Source organism: Carassius carassius, chromosome 17, assembly GCF_963082965.1.
Source record: "Carassius carassius chromosome 17, fCarCar2.1, whole genome shotgun sequence".
In the NCBI taxonomy this organism is placed as follows: Eukaryota; Metazoa; Chordata; class Actinopteri; order Cypriniformes; family Cyprinidae; genus Carassius; species Carassius carassius.
Window position 1 is genome coordinate 30830547 of NC_081771.1, and position 24218 is coordinate 30854764.

Here is a 24218-nt window from a genome sequence, read left to right on the forward strand (position 1 = left end):
TAAACTAAACTTTACAGATTTATTTTTTAACTTCATTGGACACTGAAGATAACACTCTTTCATGAGTTCATCCATACATCACTGACATTAACCAGTCACATCCTGATTCCATGGATCTCATGTCCTTGTAGTTCTTAGAGTTCTGGAGCAGAAAAATATGTAAACCAGGAACAAATAAAGGAAACAGATGTTCAGGCTTACTGTGAGACATCACAGCTGTCTGGAAACTGTCATGCTTTATGACTCAAAGCGAGTTCTGCATTGCAGTTTTTCGATTATGAAAAACAACAAAGATGCCAGCACATACAGTACGTCACAATTCAGTTTTGAGCTTGATCACAGAATTCCTCTTGTAAGAAGTGTGCATGCTTAGTGTAGTTGTTACGGCGCATGTGATCAGCTGAACTCGTGACTTCCAGTTCGAGATGACATTTAGGAAAGGAAATGCTACAAGAAAATTACATGGGCCCATCTTATACGTACATCACTCCTTTGCATTTTCCTGCACCGTTTGAGATGCAGATAATGCGCTCAGCCTTCCTGTGGATCCATGCATTTTCCAATGCATCTGCATGGAGGGATGAGGGTGCGTAACCATGGTCACACAGCCCTAAGAAAGCATGAGATGTGTGTCCGTGCATCAGCTGTGCATGTAGCTGCAGGGTGAATCCATGGAAGGGAAGTCGTATTTGCCCAGAGGAGATGGGTAATATGTGGTGGCGTAGACGTTGGTCTGTGGTAACGCTGATGGGAAGAAGTTGCAGCTTTCGTCTGGTGGAAGCAGGTTGTTCTTATTCAGAGTCTGCGGGGAACAGAGAAAGCACAGAAAGTGAGCACACAAGATGTCGAAAGTCTCTTCAATATTTCAAAGGCCACAGCATGTTTTGCATCATGCTGCAGCGGTCCTGTGATGTCAACGCTCCGAGGGAAAAGAGGAAACCCGAAAATGAGGAATGACAGAAAAGACGGATTCCTTTGAGACAGATTAGAGAAAGTCGCGATTCTAAGTAAATAACATTTAAAATAATCATAAAGATAATACACTTTAATATAAAAATATGATAATTATTGTTAAAACAGTCACAAGATAAATATTCAGATTTTTTTCCCCACCAGTAGTCTGTTTTATTTAAATTCAATTCTGAACATTTTTGCATTTAGATAGAAGAACTTTGCCTGTTGAATATTAAAAACGAATTATTTTTGTCTGCCATGTGTTCCTGCTCATCTCCAGACTGGATCTCTTCAGATTCAATTATTAGATCTGTCAGCATATATATTTTTTGATACTAAGATTTTTTTTGAGGGGGGGGGGGGGTCAAACTGTAACACCATGTGTCCCAACAAGACATGACAAAAAGTATCTTTTCCATTCAGTTTTTATCCTAGCGACTAAACTGTATTGCGGTTGCAACCCACCAGTTAAGGGTAATACAGAGAGAACACAGTGGCATGATGGGATACCTTGAACTCCATGGGTGTGTATAAGTCGTTCTTGGGCGCACAGCTGTTCTCTTTATAGTGTAGGTGGTTGGGGGTGCTGGGATGGATAACTGCGGACTCTTGAGGGGGTTTGCGGAGTCTCTGACAGTACACATACACCAGGACGGACAACAAAACGGCTCCCAGAAAACAGCACGCTCCAGTCAGCACCAAATGGAACAGAGAAAACCCTGCAGGAGACAAAACAGAAAGAAATGTTACACTAGGGTCATTAGACACATCAAAACCTGAATGTAAGATTTACCTCCACAGTTTATGCTCCTCTTCTGTCCCTTTGACAGCACTAGAATTAAGAAAATGAAGATGAGAAACAATACTGCAGTCTGAGATGCTAGAAAGAAACAAACAAAAAGAAGGAAAGGAACTAACCTGGACTCTCATTGGGGTGACACTGTCTCTGATCTGTGAAGTTTCCTTGGCAAGAGGCGGAGCTTAATTCACATGTACGAATCCGGAGCTGCAGCCTCTCCTCGTTACACTCCGCCCACTCTGACCACACCCCCCACCCACCTGACACAGGTGAGCAAGATGAACAGAACAGCTCACAATTGTGTTTAGTCATCATGAACAGTCATGCAGTCTTTAAAGGGGCAGTGGTTGATTCCTGCAGCAATGTGGTCCAACTGATTCACAAACAAATGAATCGGTTCATTTTAGTGATTCAAAAACATACAGCATAACTAGAGTTTTGTGTACTGTGATTCCCTAAGGAATGACTCTTAAAAGTTGTTCTGTTTCAAAACAGCCTGTGTAGACCAATTGTTTCGTGAAAAAATGACTCTTTTAGTTCTCTTAGAGAATTAAAAGCATTTAGCACAATTTTCAAACAAATGACTGATACAGTCCAACCGACTCCCAAACTAATTGCTCTTATGAAACAGTTATTTTAAGTGAATCAAACATATACATTACAACTAGTTTAGACCAACCAATTCCTGACTGAAGGAGCCAGTTAATCTTAGTGAATCAAACAATTACAGTACTCTTAGAACAGTTAGGGTTAAACTTGATTTCTGAATGAATTACCTTTATGAACCGGTGAATCAAATACAGAGGATAACTGTAGCGTTCAACCAATTCCCAAAAGAATGACTCTTATGAACCAGTTGTATTTAATGAATCAAACACAAACAGTACAACAGGTGAAGTTCACCCAATTCAAGAACGAGTGACTCTTATGAACCAGTTCTTTTTAGTAAATCAGTCACATACAGAACAACTGCTACAGTTCAATCGATTCGTAAATCGAATTACTCAAATTATTCGAATTACTGTTAAGTACAGTTGTTTAATATAGATATACAGTTACGGTCAATTACTGGATTTTACAAGAAACGTAAAGACGAAGACTGTGAAAAGTGTGTTAGCACATTTTGTAAGAACTGTTTTAAATGTATTTACTATTAAAACGTTATTTTGATTCCAAATATGTATTCCTTAAAAGAAAGAAAAAAAAGCATGGTTTAATGCTGTTATTATGTGATTTTTTTTCACCTTCACACTCGTGTATGTTACAGAGCGCTTCCTCTGTGTGCAGGCCGATGCAGATGTCTCCAGAGTGAACAGGAGAAGGGTTAGAGCAGGTACGGGAGCGCTGGTAGTGACCGCCGCCACAGGAAGTAGAACACTGAGACCAGGAAGACCAGCATGACCACGCCCCCTTCACTGAAAAACGACACTATTATTACACTACTCCATTAACAGGACACAAGTGACTTATTTAAGAGGATACAAGGCTCTCTCAGACCTGGGCACTGCTGAGTGTTACAGTCCTGATACTCGACCGGCGCTCCGCTGCAGGCAAACGGCGAGCTCTTGCCATCCGGTGTGGCGCAGGAACGCTTGCGTGTGCGGAAGCCTTTGGAACATTCTTTGGAACACGCTGACCACGTTTCCCATGATGACCAGACGGCTCCTTGCACTCTTGTCACAGGTCGACCCATTCTCAACAAGTCCTCAACTAGACCTATACAAATGTAAAAGTGTGCATTTAGTAGGGCTGCACGATTAATCTGAATTTATCTGCAGTTATCAAGGATGCAATTGAATTAAATTTATGCGCTGTGTTTTTTTTAAGTGATCGACGGAACTGTGTTTATTTATACATGAGCAGCTCATGATACAGTGATTTCAGCATCTCAGAGTGGTTTGGTTTACATGTGAGTGTTGCTCCAAACAAACTCCATCTCTGCATCTGACTTTGGGTCACTTATCTACCGTGCATTTAGGAATGAGTTACCATCTACCCATACAAATATTGAGAAGTGCTTATAAACCAGCTACTCTCTGCAATTTTTGTCAAAATAAAAGTTTAATGGTTTAACACTTGAAAATTAAGAAATTAAACCACCCATAAAGATTGGTGTTGTAAATTCTACACTTGTACTGTAAAATACAATTATTATTTCTCTTAAATACTCTTTTTTTGTTTTTACAGGGAAATATTACAACAGTAATTTAAAAAATATATTTTTAACAACAACAATAATATTATTAATAAAAAACAGAAATAATGTACTACTACTAATAACAATTCTTATTTTTTGGTATTTATTACTATTATTATTATTATTATTTTAGTAAAATAATAATAATAATAACAATAATTATTAATATTATTTATTAAATTCTTATTTTGTTTTATATTTCATTTGTTAATAATAATAATAATAATAATCATAATTACTAAATAAAAGTAAATAAAAAGATCATTATTATTGTTTTATTTTTAATATATTCATATATAATCACACCATTTCAGGCCAAATTGTACCTACAAACAAGCATAGCAAACATAGAGCTCTTTTTTTAAAATCACATTTTAATCAAAATTTTTACCAGAAAAACAGCAGTTAGACTGTTCCTCCAAATGGTGCCGCCCTCTCTAACAGGATGTGTGTATATCTGAGTATGTGTCTCTGAGGCTGTGTGTGTGTGTGTGTACCATCGGTCTCGCAGGCAGCAGCTCCGTCACTGGTGGGACAGAGGCGAGTCTCTATCTTGCGTTTGCCGAGCTGAAGGTCGTGAGGGTCAGCGAGGAGAGCCCTGCAGGTGTACCTGACCCTCTGCTCCTGTCTCGCCCCTATCTGAGTCACATTAACAGGGTACCAGGGTGTCCACGGGGTGGTCCGCCTCACTTCGGCACACGCCTCCAAGTTACATGCCTTATACTCCTGGATACAGTAACACACATAGGTTTTGCATCTTTTTCTGATATTAGGTTTTTTTTTGGTGGGGATGACAAGTTGAACACCCTACCAGAGGGCAACCAGGACACGTGTTTCCGTTCTCGCAGATCCGAACGCGGGAATGGACTCCACCACCGCAGGCAACACTACATTTGGACCAAGCGCTCCAGGAGACCCAGGACACCGGAACAGGACATAGAGTCTTTTCATTACACAATCTGAACCACACACACAAATACAACCGAATCATCTTCCGGTCGACTCAAATAAACACACACTCATGATTCAGTTCAGTTTAGTTAAACAATCAAACAAATGACTCTTATAAGTTTGATTCTCTTTTTAGTGATAGTATCCCGGAGTCCCGAACCAATGAATCCGAAGAGGCCTTTTTATGGGTGTAATCAGAAGCATAAAACACAGCCTGTAGTCCTTCTGCCCTCTCGTCTCACCTCTCCTCTCGTGCCTGACCCACACATATGCGTCCTCCGTGTCGGGGTGCTGGGTTGTTACAGGATCGCTGACGGACCTCAAATCCAATGCCACAGCTGGTGCTGCACTCGGCCCAGGACGACCAGGGAGTCCAGCCTCCATTCCTGAACAAACACAGGATACCATACAATAACAGTCTGGAAGGCTATCAGTAGTACATTAAAGAGGCCATATTTGTAAAAACACAGTAATAACTTGTTTCATGACTATTTTTCACTTTCTCTCTCTCCTTTTACATAAAATAGACTTCAGTAAGACTTCTATATTGGATCCGACAGTACTGTTTGTGTGAGTAACCGTTTTCATTACGTGGTCACTATTGCTTTGTCTCTTCTTACAGATCGTTTGATAGGTATTCAGTTATGTGTCTTAAATCTAAATCACAGCGGCACCCATCTATGCGGAGTGAATGTACGCTGTTAGCCAATCTTAGCGGTGGGCGTTAACTTCCGGCTTCCTACAGTCCGCCATGCCTATTCAAACAGAGATTTCTGCTGAGGAGGGATAAAAGCAGGACAGAAAATAGCTTATTACTTCTAAATTATCCTTTTTGTTGTAAAAATCTTGATAACTTTGTAAGTGGACCTCAGAGAACAGTACAAAATAAAAACAATGGCAGATCATGACAGTTTTAAACCTGTCATACAAGTTTGAAAGGATATTTGCACTGTTGCAACGTTTGCTGTACTTTGAGAAAGTAAGAAACTCCTATTTTCCAAATGAATAACAAGGACAGCCTGACAAGTAACATCAGTTTTATTAAACTTAACAGCAGCTTTCTGACAAAGATGTATTAGCAGCTCATTACTCATCTATTACAGATCTGCCTCACCTGCTCTTCTGCTGTTATACTGAAACATTGCGTCCCGCACACAGACCCAGTGATGTGTGTGTTTAAACAAGCTCTCTAGGTGAAGATATAATTGGAACATTCATTCACTGACTGAAAGTGACTGCAGGATAATGGAAAGAAGGAGCTGCTTCGCCAGAAACGCTGCGTCAGCCGCTTGCAGTTATTGAAGAAAGCCACGTCTGGATCAGAGTTCAGGAGTGATGGAGTCGAGGCCTCACTCTCTGCAGCTGTTAGCGATGGGTGGTGCCTTTCTCTCACGGAAGAGCTGAAGCAGACGGGCTTTGTGCTTTGACACTTTGATTGGCTGTGATTGAAGACTTCAGGTTGATCTTTCTGACTCTCATATATCAGTCTAGCCACACTGTTTACACCTGCCACCCCAATAAGGGGAGTCCCAGATTATAAAGGCCTGGTTCATTCAAAAACAAAATCATTTACTCCTTCAAAACCCATATGAGTTTTCATTCCCTGTGGACTGACAGTGAATAAGGGGATGCTGTCAAACTTGAAAAATTAGATGCACCGTTATATCCATATGACATGTGCAACTTTATACTTCAAGGCTTCCATGAACATTCATATGTACTACTATTCCAAAGTACTATTCCTACTAGTTTTTGAGAAAATTAATACTTTCATTCATTAGTGATGCATTAAATTGATCAAAAGTGAAAGTAAAGACATCTATAATGTTACAAAATTATTCTATTACATAAAATAGATGTTCTTTAGAACTTTATATTTATAAAGGAATCCTGAAAAGAAAAAACAATAGTGGAAATGTTATGTTTTTAATGAAAACCACTAAACAGTAAGATAACTGATAATATAGTTAAAAAATAATTTACTAATAATAAATGTTTCTTGAGCAGCAAATCAACACATTAGAATGATTTCTGAAGGATCATGCGACACTAAAGACTGGAGTAATGATGGTGAAAATTCAGCTTTGATCACAGGAATAAAATACATTTTACAAAATATCCAAATAGAAAACAGCTACTTTAAATGATAATAATATTTCACTATATTATTAGTCTTACTGTATTTTTAATCAAATAAATGCAGCCTTGGGGATCATAAGATACTTCTTTCAAAGAGCATTTAAAAAATCAAACCAACCCCACAGTTCTAAAAAATAATTTATGTGTTCACACATATATACAAATATGGCTCTTATCAATGAAGCAAAATGACTTGGTTCTCATGTATCTAGTAACCAATCACTACGTGGCAATTTAACAATGGAGGGTTCAGATGGGATTTTAGAGCTACATCAAAAAAGAAGATTCTCAGTGGCATTAATAACAGCTTGGTTAGTTTACTTTAACAAGCATAAGAGTTAGCAGAGGAGGTGTACCTGGAGCAGTTGGCCACCTCGATGTTTTCCCCTCCACACTTCATCCCTCCACACTGGGGTCGAGGGTTATCACAGGCCCGAGTGCGACACTGACATGTGCTGGTGCCTTCACCCCCGTCATCATTGTTACAAGCCTGCCATGGTGACCACTGGCCAAATCCACCATCCTGGGTGAGGTTACGCTCCTATAAATATAGATGCAAACGAGGCATGTTGTAATGCATTGAGTGTTTGCATTGAAATTCATTGCTCTTGATTCATTCAGAATAAACCTCTTGGTGTCCAGATTCTAACTTTCTTTTATAACTAACTTCAGTAAGTGATATCTCACTATTAACTAGTTGCTTTATTAGCATGCATAGTACTAGCATATTAGCTGTATATTATTACTCATACAGCACATATTAATGCCTTGTTCTGCTTGATCGTATTTTAGATCCCTTAATCCAATACCTAAACCAACAATTAGCTTACTTACTATTAATAAACAGCAAGTTAGGAGTTTATTGAGGCAAAATAAATAGTTAATAGTAAGCCAATATTGAGAATGGGTCCTTAAAAAAAAGCGTGACTTTAGATTTTCTTTGCTCCTTGTTTTGGTTGTTATGAACCCAACAGTTTTTAGGAAATGTAAAGCTGTAACCACAGCATCAGTTTAGGGCTTAGCTGACCAATAAATGTAAGAGAAATGGTAACACTTAACACTAGTATAGGGACCAAATCGTAAAATGAACTAGTTGCTTATTAGCATGCCTATTAATAACATATTGGCTGCACATATTCTGCATGACCATATTCTACATCCCTAATGATAAACTTAACAACTACTGTACTTTAATTATGAAAAAGCAGCAAATTAGCAGGTTTTTGAGGCAAAAGTCACAATTAATGGTTTGTTAACAGTGAGGACTGGATCTTAAAATAAAGTGTGGCCCATTTCACCTTTATGATTAAAAGATCAAAATAGTATTCATGCCTTAATTGAAAACATATCTTGTAATCAAAAGTCACAATATGAGAGTTGAACCTGCATTTTCTGCAGTCATCAAAGCCTCCACATAATCTAATAAAGCAATTTGACCAACAGCTGTTATGTAAAGAGCATGTATAATACATTCAGATTTTTCTCACGTGTGTCAGTCTGCAGTAGAAGGTGGTTCATGTAATGCACAGGATAAAAACTGTCTCAAATTCATCTCCATGCATGGGTAATCTACAGGGAGCAGGTGTGCGACGTGCCCATTGAGATGAATACCAACATCAACTGTCCAGAACTCAGTGCCATTCACCAGTATTCAGACCACAGAAGCGCTCGAATGTTATTAAAATTAATAGCAAAAGAAATTTCGAGACCTGCATCAACTTTCACTGTACTTGAAAAAAAAGGTCAACCGAGGGCTTTTCCCTGATGCATGACAAAAATTGTTAATGTAATGCTTATCAGTTTGCCCTTTTTTGAATTCATATAATAACAGTCCCCTTCAACTTCCTCTGATGCCCCTGCGGCTCAGATATTCAACTTCAGCCTTTCAATGAAGAGGAGATTCAATAAATCTTCAGTTCAGCTTGTAGCTAATTTGGTACTTCATTTGTAAATTTGTTGTAAGTTTTCCAAGTTTTTTGTAGTCACATAACATGATATTTACTATTATTGATCCACTTTGAAGGCTTTAAAACAGTAAACAAACAGTGTAAAAATAACTGATTATATTTATTTTGTTTTATGTAGCAGCAGTTATAAATTGCATTGCCAATGAGACACAAAAAAGTTAAATAAATGGTCATAAATAACCATGCAATAGTTTCAACCTGTCTTCCAACTAATATGCTCGTATAGGTCATTTGTCCAAATCCCTGAAATACGACCCATCAGAGCGTAAACTACAATTGCGCCCCTATCGGCAAAAGGTCGTTTTCATATTAATGTTTTGTACTCTTTTATTTGTGCTCTAAATTTTGCGTTTCGTGTAGCTCAGTTGGTATATTATTGCGTTATACCTTGATTTGTAATCATGCTATCATGGGTTCGAACCCAGGGTACGGATGTGCACGAAAATGTATATGCTCAATAAATCATAATTTAGCATGATTTCTGTGAGGGGTAGGTTTAGGGGTGGTGTTAGGTGTGGTCACTCGAACGAATAAGCCACCTAGTAAAATATGTAGGAAATACTGTGAGATCAGTGTAAAAAGCCCACACATTGCGTTTTAATTGGTAATGATGTTATACAATAATATAAATTAATATTTATAAAGATTAAATGTAAAAATATTGGCCATATGACACTATATACATTAACAATATTAATATAAATACTAATATTAATTAATAGAGCCTTCCTGTAAAATGTTACCATAACTAAATATAATACAGTAACAGCACTTACTGGTTATATGTAAAAGTGCAGTGGACAAATGATTTATTGAGACAACACCCATCCACATAATGTTCTTTTGTCTTAAAATGTAAATGTCAACATCACTATATAATGCTGAAAGATAGTGTTTTGTGCAAAACACAAAGTCCAATGGAATCCAATCAGTCCGCTGTTATTTCTGACAAGAATCGTATTTTGTTTACATGCTTAATGTTTAATGTTGCAAATCACAAATGATCAGTAGTGCATACTGTGGATGTTGTAACTTAGTGTTGATTTACACCATAACTCTGGAACCAATACATTCTGCCAAAGTTTGAGAAAAGTACTCTTATTCACTGTCTCAACTTAAAGCTATTACTATGGAAACAACTGTTTTTGTCCATTAGCATAATAGCAAGTTCTTTTAATGCATAATATTAGTATGCAACTTGGGACGAAGCCAAAGCTTCCACAACATTGTAGAAAATGAGGTTTGTTTATTATTGCTCCTCGGAGGATATCAACCATCAGAGATAATAGGAAATTTGTGATGTCTAATTATGAACCTAATGAAGTGTCAAGAGTGAACAGGAGTGACACTGGCCAACCATCGTGCAGAACACCAGTGTGTAATTGACATTGTCAGATGAAGGATTCGGATCAGCTGGGTCAGCCGTCAGGCTCTGTTTCAAGGCTCTTTATCAGAAATTTGATTCTTCACGACAAGCTCAAAAAAAAAAAAATCCTATGAGATTTATGGTTTACTCAAAGAAAATGATACAGAATAGAGTATCACAATGTAGAATAGAACAGAAAAAACATAAAAGAGTAAAACAGAATAGAATAGAACAGAACAGGATAGAACAGAAATAAAGAGAAGTGTGCAGAACAGAAGAGAATATACAGTAACAGAATAGAAAAGAAAAGAATAGAAGTGTATAGAAAATAACAGAATAGAAGAGAACAGAAGCATATAAAATAGAAAAGAACAGAAAATAGCATCATACAGAATCGAACAGAGTATAAAACAGAGCAAAATGTAATAGAACAGAACTGAATACAGAATAGAGTTGTGCAGAATGGAACATAAACAAAAAACAGAACAGAATACAAGCAAACATAGAACAATAGAATAAATGAATACAAAATAGAAAACTGAATATAACAAATTCAATTTGATATTAGTATAAAAAAGAATAAAACAGAATACACTACAGAAAAGAAAAGAACAGAAGCATAACGAAAAGAAAATAATAGAATAGAATAAAACAGAATGGAAATAAATAGAATAGAAAACAAAAAAATAAAAGCACATAGAATAGAACAGAACAAAAAATAATAGCAGTGTATATAATAGAACAGAAAAGAAAAGAATGGAGTACAATAGAACAGAACAGAATACAAGCATGGAGTACAGAACAATACAGGATAGAACAGAACAGAACAGAACAGAACAGAAAGGAATGGAATAGAACAGAATAGAATACAAGCATGGAGTACAGAACAATACAGAATAGAATAGAATAGAAAAGTATAGATTAGTATAAAAAAATGAATACAGAATGGAAAACAGAAGATACCAAAGCAGAGTAGAATATAACTTAATATAAGAATATAACAGAACAGAACAGAAAGGAATGGAATAGAACAGAATAGAATACAAGCATGCAGTACAGAACAATACAGGATAGAACAGAACAGAACAGAAAGGAATGGAATAGAACAGAATAGAATACAAGCATGGAGTACAGAACAATACAGAATAGAATAGAAAAGTATAGATTAGTATAAAAAAATGAATACAGAATGGAAAACAGAAAATACCAAAAAGAGTAGAATATAACTGAATATAAGAATATAACAGAACAGAACCGAATAGAACAAAACAGAAAAGAAAATGATATATTAGTATAGAAAATAATAAAATAGAATACAGAAAAGAACAGAACAGAGGGTTTTTGCTAAAGATAATAATCAAAGTTACAGGAGACTTAACCAAGAATCTCCATTTACTCTATTTACTCAACTTCTGTGTAGAAGAAACACCTGAGATAATAAAGAGATGCCATTTGTGATTTGTCTTTTCTGTGTGTTGATGCTGTCTGAAAGTGTGTCTTACAGGGCACTTTGAGATGTCTTGGCTCCACTGGCTCATGTTGGAACTGTCCTCAATCGTCGTACAGCTCTTCTGTTTCCGGTCCCAGCCACAGTACGGATCCCTGGCACCCAGACAGTCCCTATGATTACAAATTGATAAGGTCTTAATAAATACCACAAAAACCACACCCGTCTGCTCTTCAGAACTTCTTAATGACAGAAGAGAAAAAGGAGAGGAGAGATCGGGCTGCCTGTAATTGACTTCTACGGGATGTTGCAGACCTTAAATAACTGAAGAATAAATCTCAATAGTATAATAAATATTAAAACTAAAACCACCTTTCTCACACTGATCACTTAATCTCAAGGGAATGTTTAGAAAAATGTTGTCTATAATCTTAACATCATTCACTGAGCTGAAGTGTAAATATAATCTAAGCTTCTGATCAGAGCGTGATATGATCTGACTGTTACAGTAACTACAGAGAAGACATAGTAAAGCTCAAATCCTGCTCTGAGAGATAAACAACATCTGACGGCACCTCTGGTGATTTATTAGAGCTAACAGACTTAGCATCGTCTTCTTGTGTCCTCAGTGGAGTGAGACTGTGTGATTAAATCAAGAGCATGTTTCAGTATTTTAATAATGTGTCATTCTTAAGAATAACAAAGTATGAAAAACCAAAGAATGCAAATTACCAGTAAATTATTAATCAGTGTTCAAATGTTTGAGGCCTTTTTTTTTAACATAATTAATTCAGCAAGGATTAAATTATTTCATTGATTAACAGGTACAGTTAAGACATTTATAAATAATGTAACTAAAGATTTCTGTGACAAATAAATGCTGTTTTTTTCAAACTTCCTATTAATCAAATAATCCTGAAAAAAAGCATCCTCTTTTATCATAAAAGTATTAATTAGCAAAGTGGTTTTCAACTATCATAATAATCAGAAATGTTTCTTAAGACTAGATGCTGTAAAATTTATGGGATGACATAAGTCTCAAAATGATTAATAGATGCATGCACAATTATCCATGTACTGCATACATTTTAAACATGTATCATACTAATCTCAAACAATTGCCTTTCAATTTGAGTCTGTGGAATTTGGGATTAAATGATTGTGCAGCAGTTTGAACAAATACAGACATGATTGCGAAATAAAAATGTTCTGTTCTGCATTAATATATAATAGATTGCTCATGCAAAATTGAATCTGTGCATTTGTGGATCAGGTGACATGCGTGCATTTCTTGACATCTTGTTAGAGTCAATCTTGTTCAGTTCATTTGGATTTCGAGACTTCATTTTCGCAGTTTGCAGCATTTCACAACTGCCCACACACAACTACCAATGAACAAGGCCCAGTGCAATTCATTAACGTGTACACAATATTAAACATTCGTAAACAAATGAGACATATTTAGACTCAGAATGTAAAAGAATGCACACATGCGTGTCGCCTGATCCACAAATGCACATTTTAATTGCAACATGCACAAATTATAATACTTTAATATTTTAATACAAACTATAACATTTGTATTCAAAAATATGTCTCTATTTGAACAAAATGCTGCACATTAATGTAATTCTTAACTCTGCCGACACTGGTTGAAAAGCATTTGTTTCATTGTAGTGACGCACATTTGCTAATTTTTCAAATCGTGTATATGTTAATGAATTGCACTGGGCCTTGTTCATTGGTAGTTGTGTGTGTGGGCATCTTGAAATGCTGCAAACTGCGAAAATTAAGTCTCAAAATCCAAATTTAGATTGACTCTAACAAGATGTCAATAAATGCACGTGTGTCACCTGATCCACAAATGCATGGATTCCTTTTTGCATGAGGAATTTATTATTTATTAATGCAGAACAGAACATTTTTATTTGCAAACATGTCTGTATACTTGTTCAAGTCGCTGCACAATCATTTAATCCCAAATTCCACAGAATAATTTTAATGAGAATCATTAAATGTAGAATTTTTTTTAAGTCTAATATCATCCCATAAAAATTTAATTTTGCATCACAGAAATAAATTACATACAAAATAGCTATTTCCAACATTAAGCTGACCCCAAACTTCTAAACAGTAGTATATACACACTCATATTATACTCCCAAATCAAATATAACAATGTGTCTCAGCGCCCCACTAACAACTAAACATCCATTTAATAAACACTAGCAACATTTGGAAACTGCAAATGAGCTAGAAATGCATAAAGAGAATAAATTTAAATACATTAAAGTTTATATAAAATTATAATGACATGACTAAACACTTGCAAGTCAATCATCCTCTATAGATGAGAACTGGTTTAAAATAATTAGAGTTATTTGCAACAACATGTGAGATCTGACCTTTTGCCACCTGGTTGTATGTGTGTGTGGGGGAGAATATATAATGAAATGACTATTTTTCATTGCATTGCCATGCTAAAGTGGCTTCACAAACACCGTTCCATCACATCCCATAACAGCTTCTAACATCAAACATGTCCGCCTCAAGTTACTCCGAGTGCAACAACATCTGCAGCAGGAAGTCAGGAAGAGAGTCACATTCCTCACATAAAGACCCTCTAAAGTCATTACCCCCAATCATAAGCACATATGTGCCTCTAAACTGACAGACCACATGGAAAACCTCTGACATGTTGCAAGTAGGCGAAACACAAACATCTCTATTATATGGTGTATTTTAAACACGTGATATGTGGAGTTCTCGAAGGCGTTTATCTGATCCAAAAAAATAAAAACAAAAATTTTGTTTGATTTTATAACTCAATTTACCACAAAGCTCTTACAAATCCAGCTCTGCAGCCCAATGCATCCATTTGGAGGCCATTATTTTATGAATTTGAGATCTAATTACAGTACATCTCTAATGTTAATGCAGTCGCTTCCTGCAAGAAGTGATGCATGCATTATATATTTTTAATGACGTTCGACAATTTATAGGTGTTCTATTTATAGCAGCGGTGGAGAACACGATGGAGAGATTTTTTTCAAAATATGACCTAGTTCATCATTCGTCCGCCTCTTGGCCAGAGGCAGAAGATTTATTAGATAATAATATCTGTGACTGCTCATAAGTACTGTCATTCACTTCCTCTCCTTGAGCTTCATTTCCTGTCTGACTCCAAGGGCATTAGCAGCTCTGAAGGACATGTGCTGTAATCAGCCTTTGCTGTAGTTTAACAGCAAATGTGCATTTCAGTATCACGTGTGAATAGGTACTCAGTGTCAAAATCATGGCAAACAGGATCTGGAGGCTTCAGTTCTGTACTGATACAATGTGAATGTGACAGTTCAGTCCTGTTCATGGTTAGAACACTCTGACCTCAGGAGTCTGGTGTCAACGAGTCTGACACAATTATGTGGGAACTGAAAATCTTTCTGCATTGTGCACTAAAGACATCACTCTCTGCCATTTTTTCAGTCTTGTACAAGCCTATTATACTTCTCAGGAATCTGAATTTCTGTGAATTTCTGTGAAATTACCACCAAATAACCATATTCCGATATCTAAGAGATACTAACTGCATCTGTAATGTAAATGCAGTCCATTTCTTTGATGAGTGACGCATACATTATATATTTTAATGATGTTTGATAATTTATAGGTGTTCTATTCACAAGTGTTGAAAATCTTATTGCATTTAGCCCCAAAGAAGTCACTTGCTACCACTTTTTAAAATCTATTATACTTTTGGCAAATCTGGTTTAATAAGGTAATTTCTGTGAAAATGCACCACCATTCAAAAGATTAGAGTCAGTATGATTTTAAAAAAAAATATCTTATTGATTAAAGATGAAGTAAATTGACACAAAGTGGGAGTAAAGGCATTTAAAATGTTACAAACTTTCAATAGATCAAAGAATCCTAGTAAAATCGTTTAATAGTTCACAGTAAAATATTAAGCAGCATAGCTGTTTTCTTTGTTTCTTGAAAGCAAATCAGCATATTAGAATGATTTCTGAAGGATCATGTGATACTGAAGACTAGAGGAATGAGGCTGAAAATTCAGCTTTGATCACAGGAATAAATTAGATTTTAAAATACATATAAATAGAAAACAGTTGTTTTAAATCACAATAATATTACAGTGTTCTTGATCAAATAAATGCAGCTTTGCTTGGTCCTCTTTCAAAACATTTTAGAAAACTAGTGAGGTATTATGCATAAAGCCTAGTTGAAGTGCATGTCCTAGTTGATGTGTGCATGCGTGTGACTCACTGTTCAGTTTTGTAGTTGGAGCATCTCTCCAGAGGGATCTTCAGCACTCTGCTGGGAAGTCCCACGAAAAGTGACCTATCGCTGTGCAGAATCTGCAGGTTCAGGATTGGCTCCTGCATGTTTTCTGGGAGAATGTTCATCTCCTCCAAGTAACATCCATGCAGACTCTTATTAGTTGTGGATAAGGCCTTTATGATGCTGCCGTACTCTGATTGGTCAATGAAAGAAAACTATCAGAACCACAGAGCACAACACTGGAGGACAAAAGTGTGAAACTCTCTTCCTTCCTGACCTGTGCCGATGTACATGACATGGTAGAGCTTGTCTCTCCCCTGAACAATGTCCACAGCCAGTCTGGAGAAACGGATGTTGTCTTGCATGACCAGAGGATCCGTGGAGATTGGCTGAACCACCTCGCTCATGAGGAAGAGCCGCTGGGCGTCTTGAAGACTGCGTTCTGTTAGATTGCCGCCCGGACCTGAATCATTCACTGTCCCACACTATCACAGAGATAGGCAATGAGGAACTGCACACTAGAGAAACTGTAAATCTAAATCGAACTGACTACTGCATTTTGTGCCAAACATCTCGAATAAAATTGCGAGTTGGCTTCAGGGTAAAAGTAAAATACTTTGAAATGAAAGCTGCAGCAGTTCATTTCCTTCACCTGAAAATTTGGGATGGAGTTGGGAGTGGAAAGCCAGCTGGTCCGAGGGTTCTCCTGATAGCGAAATGGTCCGTTAAAGGCCTGCGTGATGGCACTGAGGTTAAACGCACACACCGCAGACGCAGCAATGCTGTTCCTGTGAATGAGAGGAAGAAGTGAAAGATGCTGTGGTGCTGTACATTCTCAATGAAAATCTTAATAGAAAAAGAGTAGTGTTCAAAAGTTAGGGGCTGGTAAGATTTTTAGAGCTAGATTTACTAAAGAGAGCAAATTAGTTCGGCTGATAATCTACTGAGAATGCGCAAATTAAAAAAACACAGATGGAGCCGGAGTATTTCCATAATGACCAAGCAAATTAGCAACTAAGGCAGCCATATCAAGCACAAAGTGATTTACGATATGCTTTTTTGGAACAAATAGCAGCAAACTGACTCCCTTAAACCTTAATAAATAACCTTGTATGTTTTATTTTAATATTCTCCTCCCATAAATGTTGCATCTAGGGATGCTCATACTAATCGGTTAACCAATTAACCGTTAACTGACGGTAAGAATTGTAAAAATATTTGATATACAGTACATACAGTACAACTGTGCTCATGGCGACCCGAGTTCGAATCCCATCTCGAGGTCCTTTGCCAATAAAAAAGTATTACAAATAAAATAGATTTTATGAGGAAAAACTGATGTCACATTTTATTATCAAAATTACTCAAAAATACCAGTGAATAAAGTGAAATGTTTACAAACATTAGAAAAACTACATACATACCTAGGCTATACGCTATTTTAATCCACCTCTCTCCACAGCAAAACATTTAAATTTAATTTAATTAAATCTGACTGTTCACTCCTTCGTGAAGCACCCACTCACACATTGGTGGTGAAGACTCCATAGATGAGATCTTGCTCAGGGAGGAAGAAGGTGCTCTGCAGCTCGTGGTAGTAGAAGGGAACATCTCCAGAGCGGGAACAGTTGAGTCGAGCCTTCATGAAGGTGGTCCATGTGTCTTCCAGCAGGAAACGACCACCAATGTCATTCTGACACACACGGGCCACACGAGAGAAGACCGTCTTCCCACAGTCCTGTTCTACTGCGTTCTCTCTCAGAAAGAGGTACGTGAAGCGACCCGCCTCGTATGCAGAGACAAAGTGAGGTTCTGTAGAGAGAAAGGGAAGGAAGAACATGCTTGTCTTACTTTCAATGGCAGCGGTGTGGTGTGACATGACAAAATATAATTCCTTAAAGATAATTATTGCAAAAAAACAGACATAAATATTAGGGTGATTTAGGAAAAACATGGCCAGATCGAAGAATATTTAAGACTATTAGGATGTTTGAATTATGATATTATTTCCTTCAAAATCCTTTACATATTTTTGTTCTCACTTGTGATTCTCACCACTGTAATACAGATTTTTTTTTAGCACTGTGAAAAATACAATGTATAATGCAACGATTTTTATTTTAAGTTTTTTTTTTTTATCACAGTAAAAATAAGTTGAATGTAAAATTTTTAAATAAATAATGTATCCATGCTTAACTTTTGAAGTTATAAAATGTTTGTCATGTTTCATTGTTGAATTTTCTTATGCAGTAATGCGGCATAAATAAAATAAGCTAATATGATTTTTTTATTTAAAAATAAATGTTATCATAGTAAAAAATTATGTTGCAATGAAATATACTGTAATATGTACTTTTATATTTAATGCAACATTTTTAAAGCATGAACAATATATCCCGATGTTTCATTTCTATTTTTAACACAATATTTTGATACTTCATTACATACAAATAGTTCATATTTATTTGAATGTATAAATTAAGGCAGGTAAAAAAAATATACTACCATGATTTATTAATAAATACAATTAAACTATCATAAACTATCACGAAAACAAATTTCTCGTATGTGTAAACATACCTGGCAATAAAGCTCATTCTGATTCTGATCATTATTTTTTCGGTATTGAGAATATAGGGCAACATATGCTTAATTCTCATGAAAATAATGTTATAATGCAAAAAAAAAAAAAAAAAAAAAAAAATCAATAAGGTCCTAAAATATGATAGATCTTCTTTAAAGAAAATATAATTTAAAACAGGTGTTATTTTGATTTGAATGTAAAATATGACCTAAACATATTTTATACAGGATTAGATTCATTGATAAGTTGTGTGTTTTCCCGCTGTACCATTGAGCCATTTGGAGTTGTACTGTGCGGTCCGCAGGGGCGGCATGTTCCCCAGACTGCGGTAAATAATGGGGTCACGGCTGGAGAAATCCGTCACTGTAGCAGCGTAGACTTCTCCACTCTCAGTTATCATGGCTGTAGAGTTGTGTCGAGGGTCATAGGGACAGCGGGCCACACCACTGATGGACTCCAGGACGCTGGAGATGTCAGTAACAGGGCGAGTCGTACACATGGGCATGAAAGCATTAGTGCCGCAGGTGAACAGACAACTGCCGTTCAACAGGAGGACACGAACGTAGTTCTGACACTCATCCTGAGAGGGGAGAAACATTTCATTTCACACACATTATAGTTTACTTCCAGAACCCTACTGCTGCACTACATTCATTCAGAGAGCTTTATGATAAACCAAACATTCCACATCCCAGTGTTCGTCTCTCACCTCTGTCTTTCCTTTGCTCTGGCAGGACCTCCTGGTGCTCTCGTCTACTCCCCACTCTGTGGCCTGCAATTAACAGCCAATTGACATCACGGTTAGAAGTTAAGCCATCAAGACATGCATCATGTGCATCCATTAACTCGGAGAGATTCATGAGCGAATGGAAGGGGTTCAAGAGTTTACAAATAACTAATGATTTATTATAAATAATTTCATAATAATTCAAAAAACTATTTTAGATATTTGTTTACCTGCATGTCATGCAACCATAGACTAACATCTGAAAACCATGAACCTTGTAATTTTAGTATCACTAAGATATAGATATATATATATATTTAAATGTAGCTCTAATATTTTTTATATTTTTTGTATTATCTGTTTTAATTATTTACTTTAACTTTTAGTACATTTGTTGAGTTTTTGTCATTTTTATGTTATTTTTGTGTAATTAGTTTTATGTTATTTTAATTTAAGTTTTTAGTTTAAGCAACAGTGTTATTTTCAAATAAATTATATTCCATTATTAATTTTTAATTCGGTTTTTTTTCATATTGATGTTAGTTTATGTCTCAGTAATTTTTTGTGTGTGTGTGTGTTTAGTCATTTTTATTTATTTATCTTTAATACAATGTCTTATATTCTCTTAAACTAACTATCTAAAAGTTAAACTAAATGAAAAGGAGAAATGTTGCTTTGGGAACCAGAATGTTTTTATTTATTTATTTTGTAAATACTTTATTTCAGTTAATGTTTTTATTTCAACTTATGGAGGTTTTAGAATTGGTTAAAAAGTTAGTTCACCTAAAAATGAAAATTAGCCCATGTTTTACTCACTTTCAAGGGTGTATATTTGACCCTGGAGCACACAACCAGTCTTAAGTCTCTGGGGTATATTTGTAGCAATAGCCAAAAAAAACATTGCATGGGTCAAAATTATATTATATTTTTCTTTTATGCCCAAAATCTTTAGGATATTAAGTAAAGATCCTGTTCCATGAAGATATTTAGTACATTTCCTACCGTAACTATATCAAAACTTAATTTCTGATTAATAATATGTATTGCTAAGAATTAATTTGGAAAACTTTAAATGCAATTTTCTCTGCATTTCGAGATTTTCAAATAGTTGTATCTCGGCCAAATATTGTCCGATCCAAACAAACCATTTGCTTATTTATTTAGCTTTCAGATTATGTACAAATCTAAATTAAACTTAATACAGTTTTTTTGGTCCAGGGTCACATATGGCCTAAAAATTGTCCTTGCTCTTCCAAGCTTTATAATGTCCTACGTCATCCGCCAGAATGGCTTGCAAGTACGACAGTTAGCGGAAGTGAGAGAAAAGTGTTTATAATGTAATTTTCTTACAAAAATGCATCAATTCGGCCTTAATTTCCCCTCTGGAGCCATGTGAGGCATGTTTTATTATGGATGTGCTCACTTTATGTTACTTCTTTTGAACTGTTGAACAGAAACACCCACCCACTGCCATTATAAAGCTTGGAAGATGAAGGACAATTTTTATATAACTCAGATTGGATTCATTTGAAAGAAGAAAGTCATATACACCTAGGATGCCTTGATGGTGAGTAAAACATGGGCTAATTTTCATTTTTGAGTGAACTAACCCTTTGACAATACATCAAAACTAAACTAAATAAAAATAGGAAATATTGCTTTGGTAACTAGCTGAAGTAAAATATTTGTTTTTATATATATATATTTATATATTTAAGTTTATTTCAGTTTTTTTTTACATTTACTGAAATTAAATGTTTTTAATGGTTTTACATTAAGTCCAGCACTTTAGCATGTCAAATGCATCGGACTGTTTGTGTTTCAGCATTTTTGTAGCAATGTTACAACTCACACTATTACACTCACAACTCAAGACGAAGATGCTGTTTTTTGCCTTTCTGTAATGCAGACTATCTAGGGAATGTTTCAGCTGCCAGACATACTGAAAATCTTTACCGCTTTCAGATTTGAAAATTAATCTTTTTAATGATTCGACTGAACTGATTCACAACACATTCATCACTCCTTGTTTGCATGTAAAACTGTGATGTGTGACAAGTCAGAATCATAAACAACAGTATTTAAATATTTAGTTCACAAAAAAATTGTAAAAGATAACACCGAGATGATTCAAACAAATCTGTAAATTGTTTACTTCAACCTGTTCCTTTAAACGAACTGCCTAAACCAACGAATTCTGTAAAGTGCAAATATCGAAATGCCTTTTACCTTAAAAAGCCATGACAACTTTGATTAAAAATCTTTCTTGTTATAATGATTAGGAGGCAGAATAAGTAAATGAACTATGAAAGATATCCAGTCATGGGAAGCTCTTCCCTTCACTCAGCTTCTTTCCTTAAACTGAAGGTACGAAACGCACAATAATAGAAGAAAAAAGATGGAAGGCAGAAAGTTTCTCTGCGTATACACAATATGACTCTATAGTGAGGAAAAGCAACTGTGTGACACTTAATTAGGGAACACTGGATGGTTTGTCCTAATCGCATTGGTTCCCTTATCTGAAACGAAAACCCTTGAATGTGTTGTTTCACTCGTTTTAGACGTTCTTCCTCTCTTTTGTTCCTCGTCCCTCCCTCTCCTTTCACAGACTGCTTTGTCATGTTTATCTGTGTTGTCATTTGGCTAGAAAATAACGATGTAGACCACAGTCACACACACACACACACTATAGAAGGATGCATAAAGCATTATTTTGTATTGGATCATGTGACGCTTACTGAAGGCATAAGCTGAAGAACTGTGAGGACCCTGAGACGAGTGGAAAGGTCACAGACAAAACACAGAGCTCTTCACGGATTAACGTCTGAGCCGGGGGACGTTTTATAACATAATTTTTCACAATTTTACAGTTTTTACTCTATTTCTGATCAAATAAATGCAAATTTTGTGGTTTAAAACATCTGCTAAATGACAGAGCAAAAATGTATCATTACTGTAAAGAGAAAAAAATAAAGATATTTTATTTAAAATTTAAAGAATATGTAGATATATGTATCCATAGTACTTAGTACTGTGTTGAGTTATGCTGCTTTAAATGCAATGCATCTTTGTACTGTATGACAGTATTGTTTTTAAATAACATAGTAACTTTATTACAGTAATGGGAGTTTAATGAAAGTCACCACTGAGGATACAAAAAAGGGAATTACAAAACTAAAATTATATTAAAGAGCCCCATTAAAACTTTGCTTTGACTTTAATGGAGCAAAGATTGATGTTCAATGGACAAGAGGTTTCAAATACAACAATGCAACAATCAAGCAATAATTAAAGCCATACATGACCGACTGCCTGAAATACTGCCATAATGTTGTAAAAATGCCGTTCTGAGCATGATCAATTTACTTTAAGTGCTTTTGCTGTTTAGTAGAAGTTTAATAAGTTTTAGGCACAACATTGCATGCACTAATATAAAAAGAAAATGAATTGAAGTGCATATTTTGCAATGGATAAGTGACATCTGTGCCTCTGCACTCTGGAAAAGCAGCAAGTGCTTCTGATGAGCATACACTCGTCTGCAAAAGAAGCTGATTACACACTTTCTGAAAAACTGCATCTGTTTACTTGACTTCTGCAAACTACATTTCATGCTTGTTGTTTAAGAGAAGGACAGAGAAACAAAAAGAGGGAGCACAAGGGTTCAGAAGGCAATCATCAATCTAACCGTGCCTCTGCAGTCATTATTTGAAGAGCAGGATTCACCCTGAGAAGATCTGTGAGGGTCAGACTTGTGTCACCCCTGGATGTTTTTTCTCCAACACACTAAAGATCTGCTCATCCAGGCACCATCATTTGACCTCAGCTAAAACGCTCTTATCTGCCCTCTCGATCTCTCTCTGCGGCCTGGTCCTGAGTCTGACCAGAACCATCATTAATCCATGGATTAGAACGATTTCAAGATGGATATAATAAATCATTGACATGCAACAGATTCAAACGTCTCTTATCATTCATATACTGAAAGATGGGGCTGATGTGTGTAACTTTACTGATTTTCAATAAAATAAAAATGTATAGCTTTTATTATTATCCTTGTCCCAGAATCAAACTTTCAATCTTAAAATATGAAAATCTAAAATAAAAATATGAATAATGACATTTTTATTCAAAAAAGAATGAAATAGACAATTTAAATATTTATTGTGTGACAACGATCTCATCATTTTTTAACAAAATTTAAACATAAAACATAAAAAGTTTTTAGCATCATTTCTACCACAACCAACAATTTTGCCCCTAAAACATTTTTTCAAAGGTTTGCATACTTACTGTTTACCAAGATGACTAAAATCACCTTTGAATTTTTGTTTTGTTTTAGCTTAAACGAAGTGTCTGCCTTTTTTATTAAAAGTGTTTTTAAAATATAATTTGCACCACAAGATCAATGATGGGATGGAAATGACATTCATTAATAATGGACAAATTGTCAAAATTATATCTTTGGTTCCTGCAAATATGCAGTTTTACCCATTGATCCACATGATGTGAGTGAAATATGTTCACTCAAAAAGAAATTCAAAGAATTTTTTTCAGAACAGAGATGTAGTGGAGTGCATTGAGGAGGTTGCCATACTGCTGTGTGTGTGTGTGTGTGTGTGTGTGTGTGTGTGTGTGTGTGCTCTTGTTTTTGTGACATATCAGGACACAACTCTGTATAATGACATGGGTATGAAACAGGTATTACAAAGAGAGGGTGACTTATGAGGACAAAACCCATGTCCCCATTTTTCAAAACGCTTATAAATCATACAGAATGAGTTTTTTTTTTTT

The 24218-nt window shown here is 35.8% G+C and overlaps 1 protein-coding gene across 2 annotated transcripts in view; it reads right to left on the reverse strand.

Annotated features, from left to right (window-relative positions):
• The window catches only part of sema5bb (sema domain, seven thrombospondin repeats (type 1 and type 1-like), transmembrane domain (TM) and short cytoplasmic domain, (semaphorin) 5Bb), a 59241-nt gene continuing 35023 nt past the window's right edge, over nucleotides 1-24218 (reverse strand). For both annotated transcript variants that reach the window (XM_059571722.1, XM_059571723.1), the window contains 17 exons: nucleotides 19410-19472; nucleotides 18968-19280; nucleotides 17643-17928; nucleotides 16769-16904; nucleotides 16394-16601; nucleotides 16102-16309; nucleotides 11876-11993; nucleotides 7397-7581; nucleotides 5144-5287; nucleotides 4762-4909; nucleotides 4448-4676; nucleotides 3251-3469; nucleotides 2998-3168; nucleotides 1873-2013; nucleotides 1748-1786; nucleotides 1465-1673; nucleotides 1-802 (listed from right to left, as the gene is read on the reverse strand). In XM_059571722.1, coding sequence (XP_059427705.1) covers nucleotides 641-802; nucleotides 1465-1673; nucleotides 1748-1786; nucleotides 1873-2013; nucleotides 2998-3168; nucleotides 3251-3469; nucleotides 4448-4676; nucleotides 4762-4909; nucleotides 5144-5287; nucleotides 7397-7581; nucleotides 11876-11993; nucleotides 16102-16309; nucleotides 16394-16601; nucleotides 16769-16904; nucleotides 17643-17928; nucleotides 18968-19280; nucleotides 19410-19472 — 2979 coding nt within the window. In that variant the 3' untranslated portion in view covers nucleotides 1-640. The remainder of the gene's footprint in view (nucleotides 803-1464; nucleotides 1674-1747; nucleotides 1787-1872; nucleotides 2014-2997; nucleotides 3169-3250; nucleotides 3470-4447; nucleotides 4677-4761; nucleotides 4910-5143; nucleotides 5288-7396; nucleotides 7582-11875; nucleotides 11994-16101; nucleotides 16310-16393; nucleotides 16602-16768; nucleotides 16905-17642; nucleotides 17929-18967; nucleotides 19281-19409; nucleotides 19473-24218) is intronic.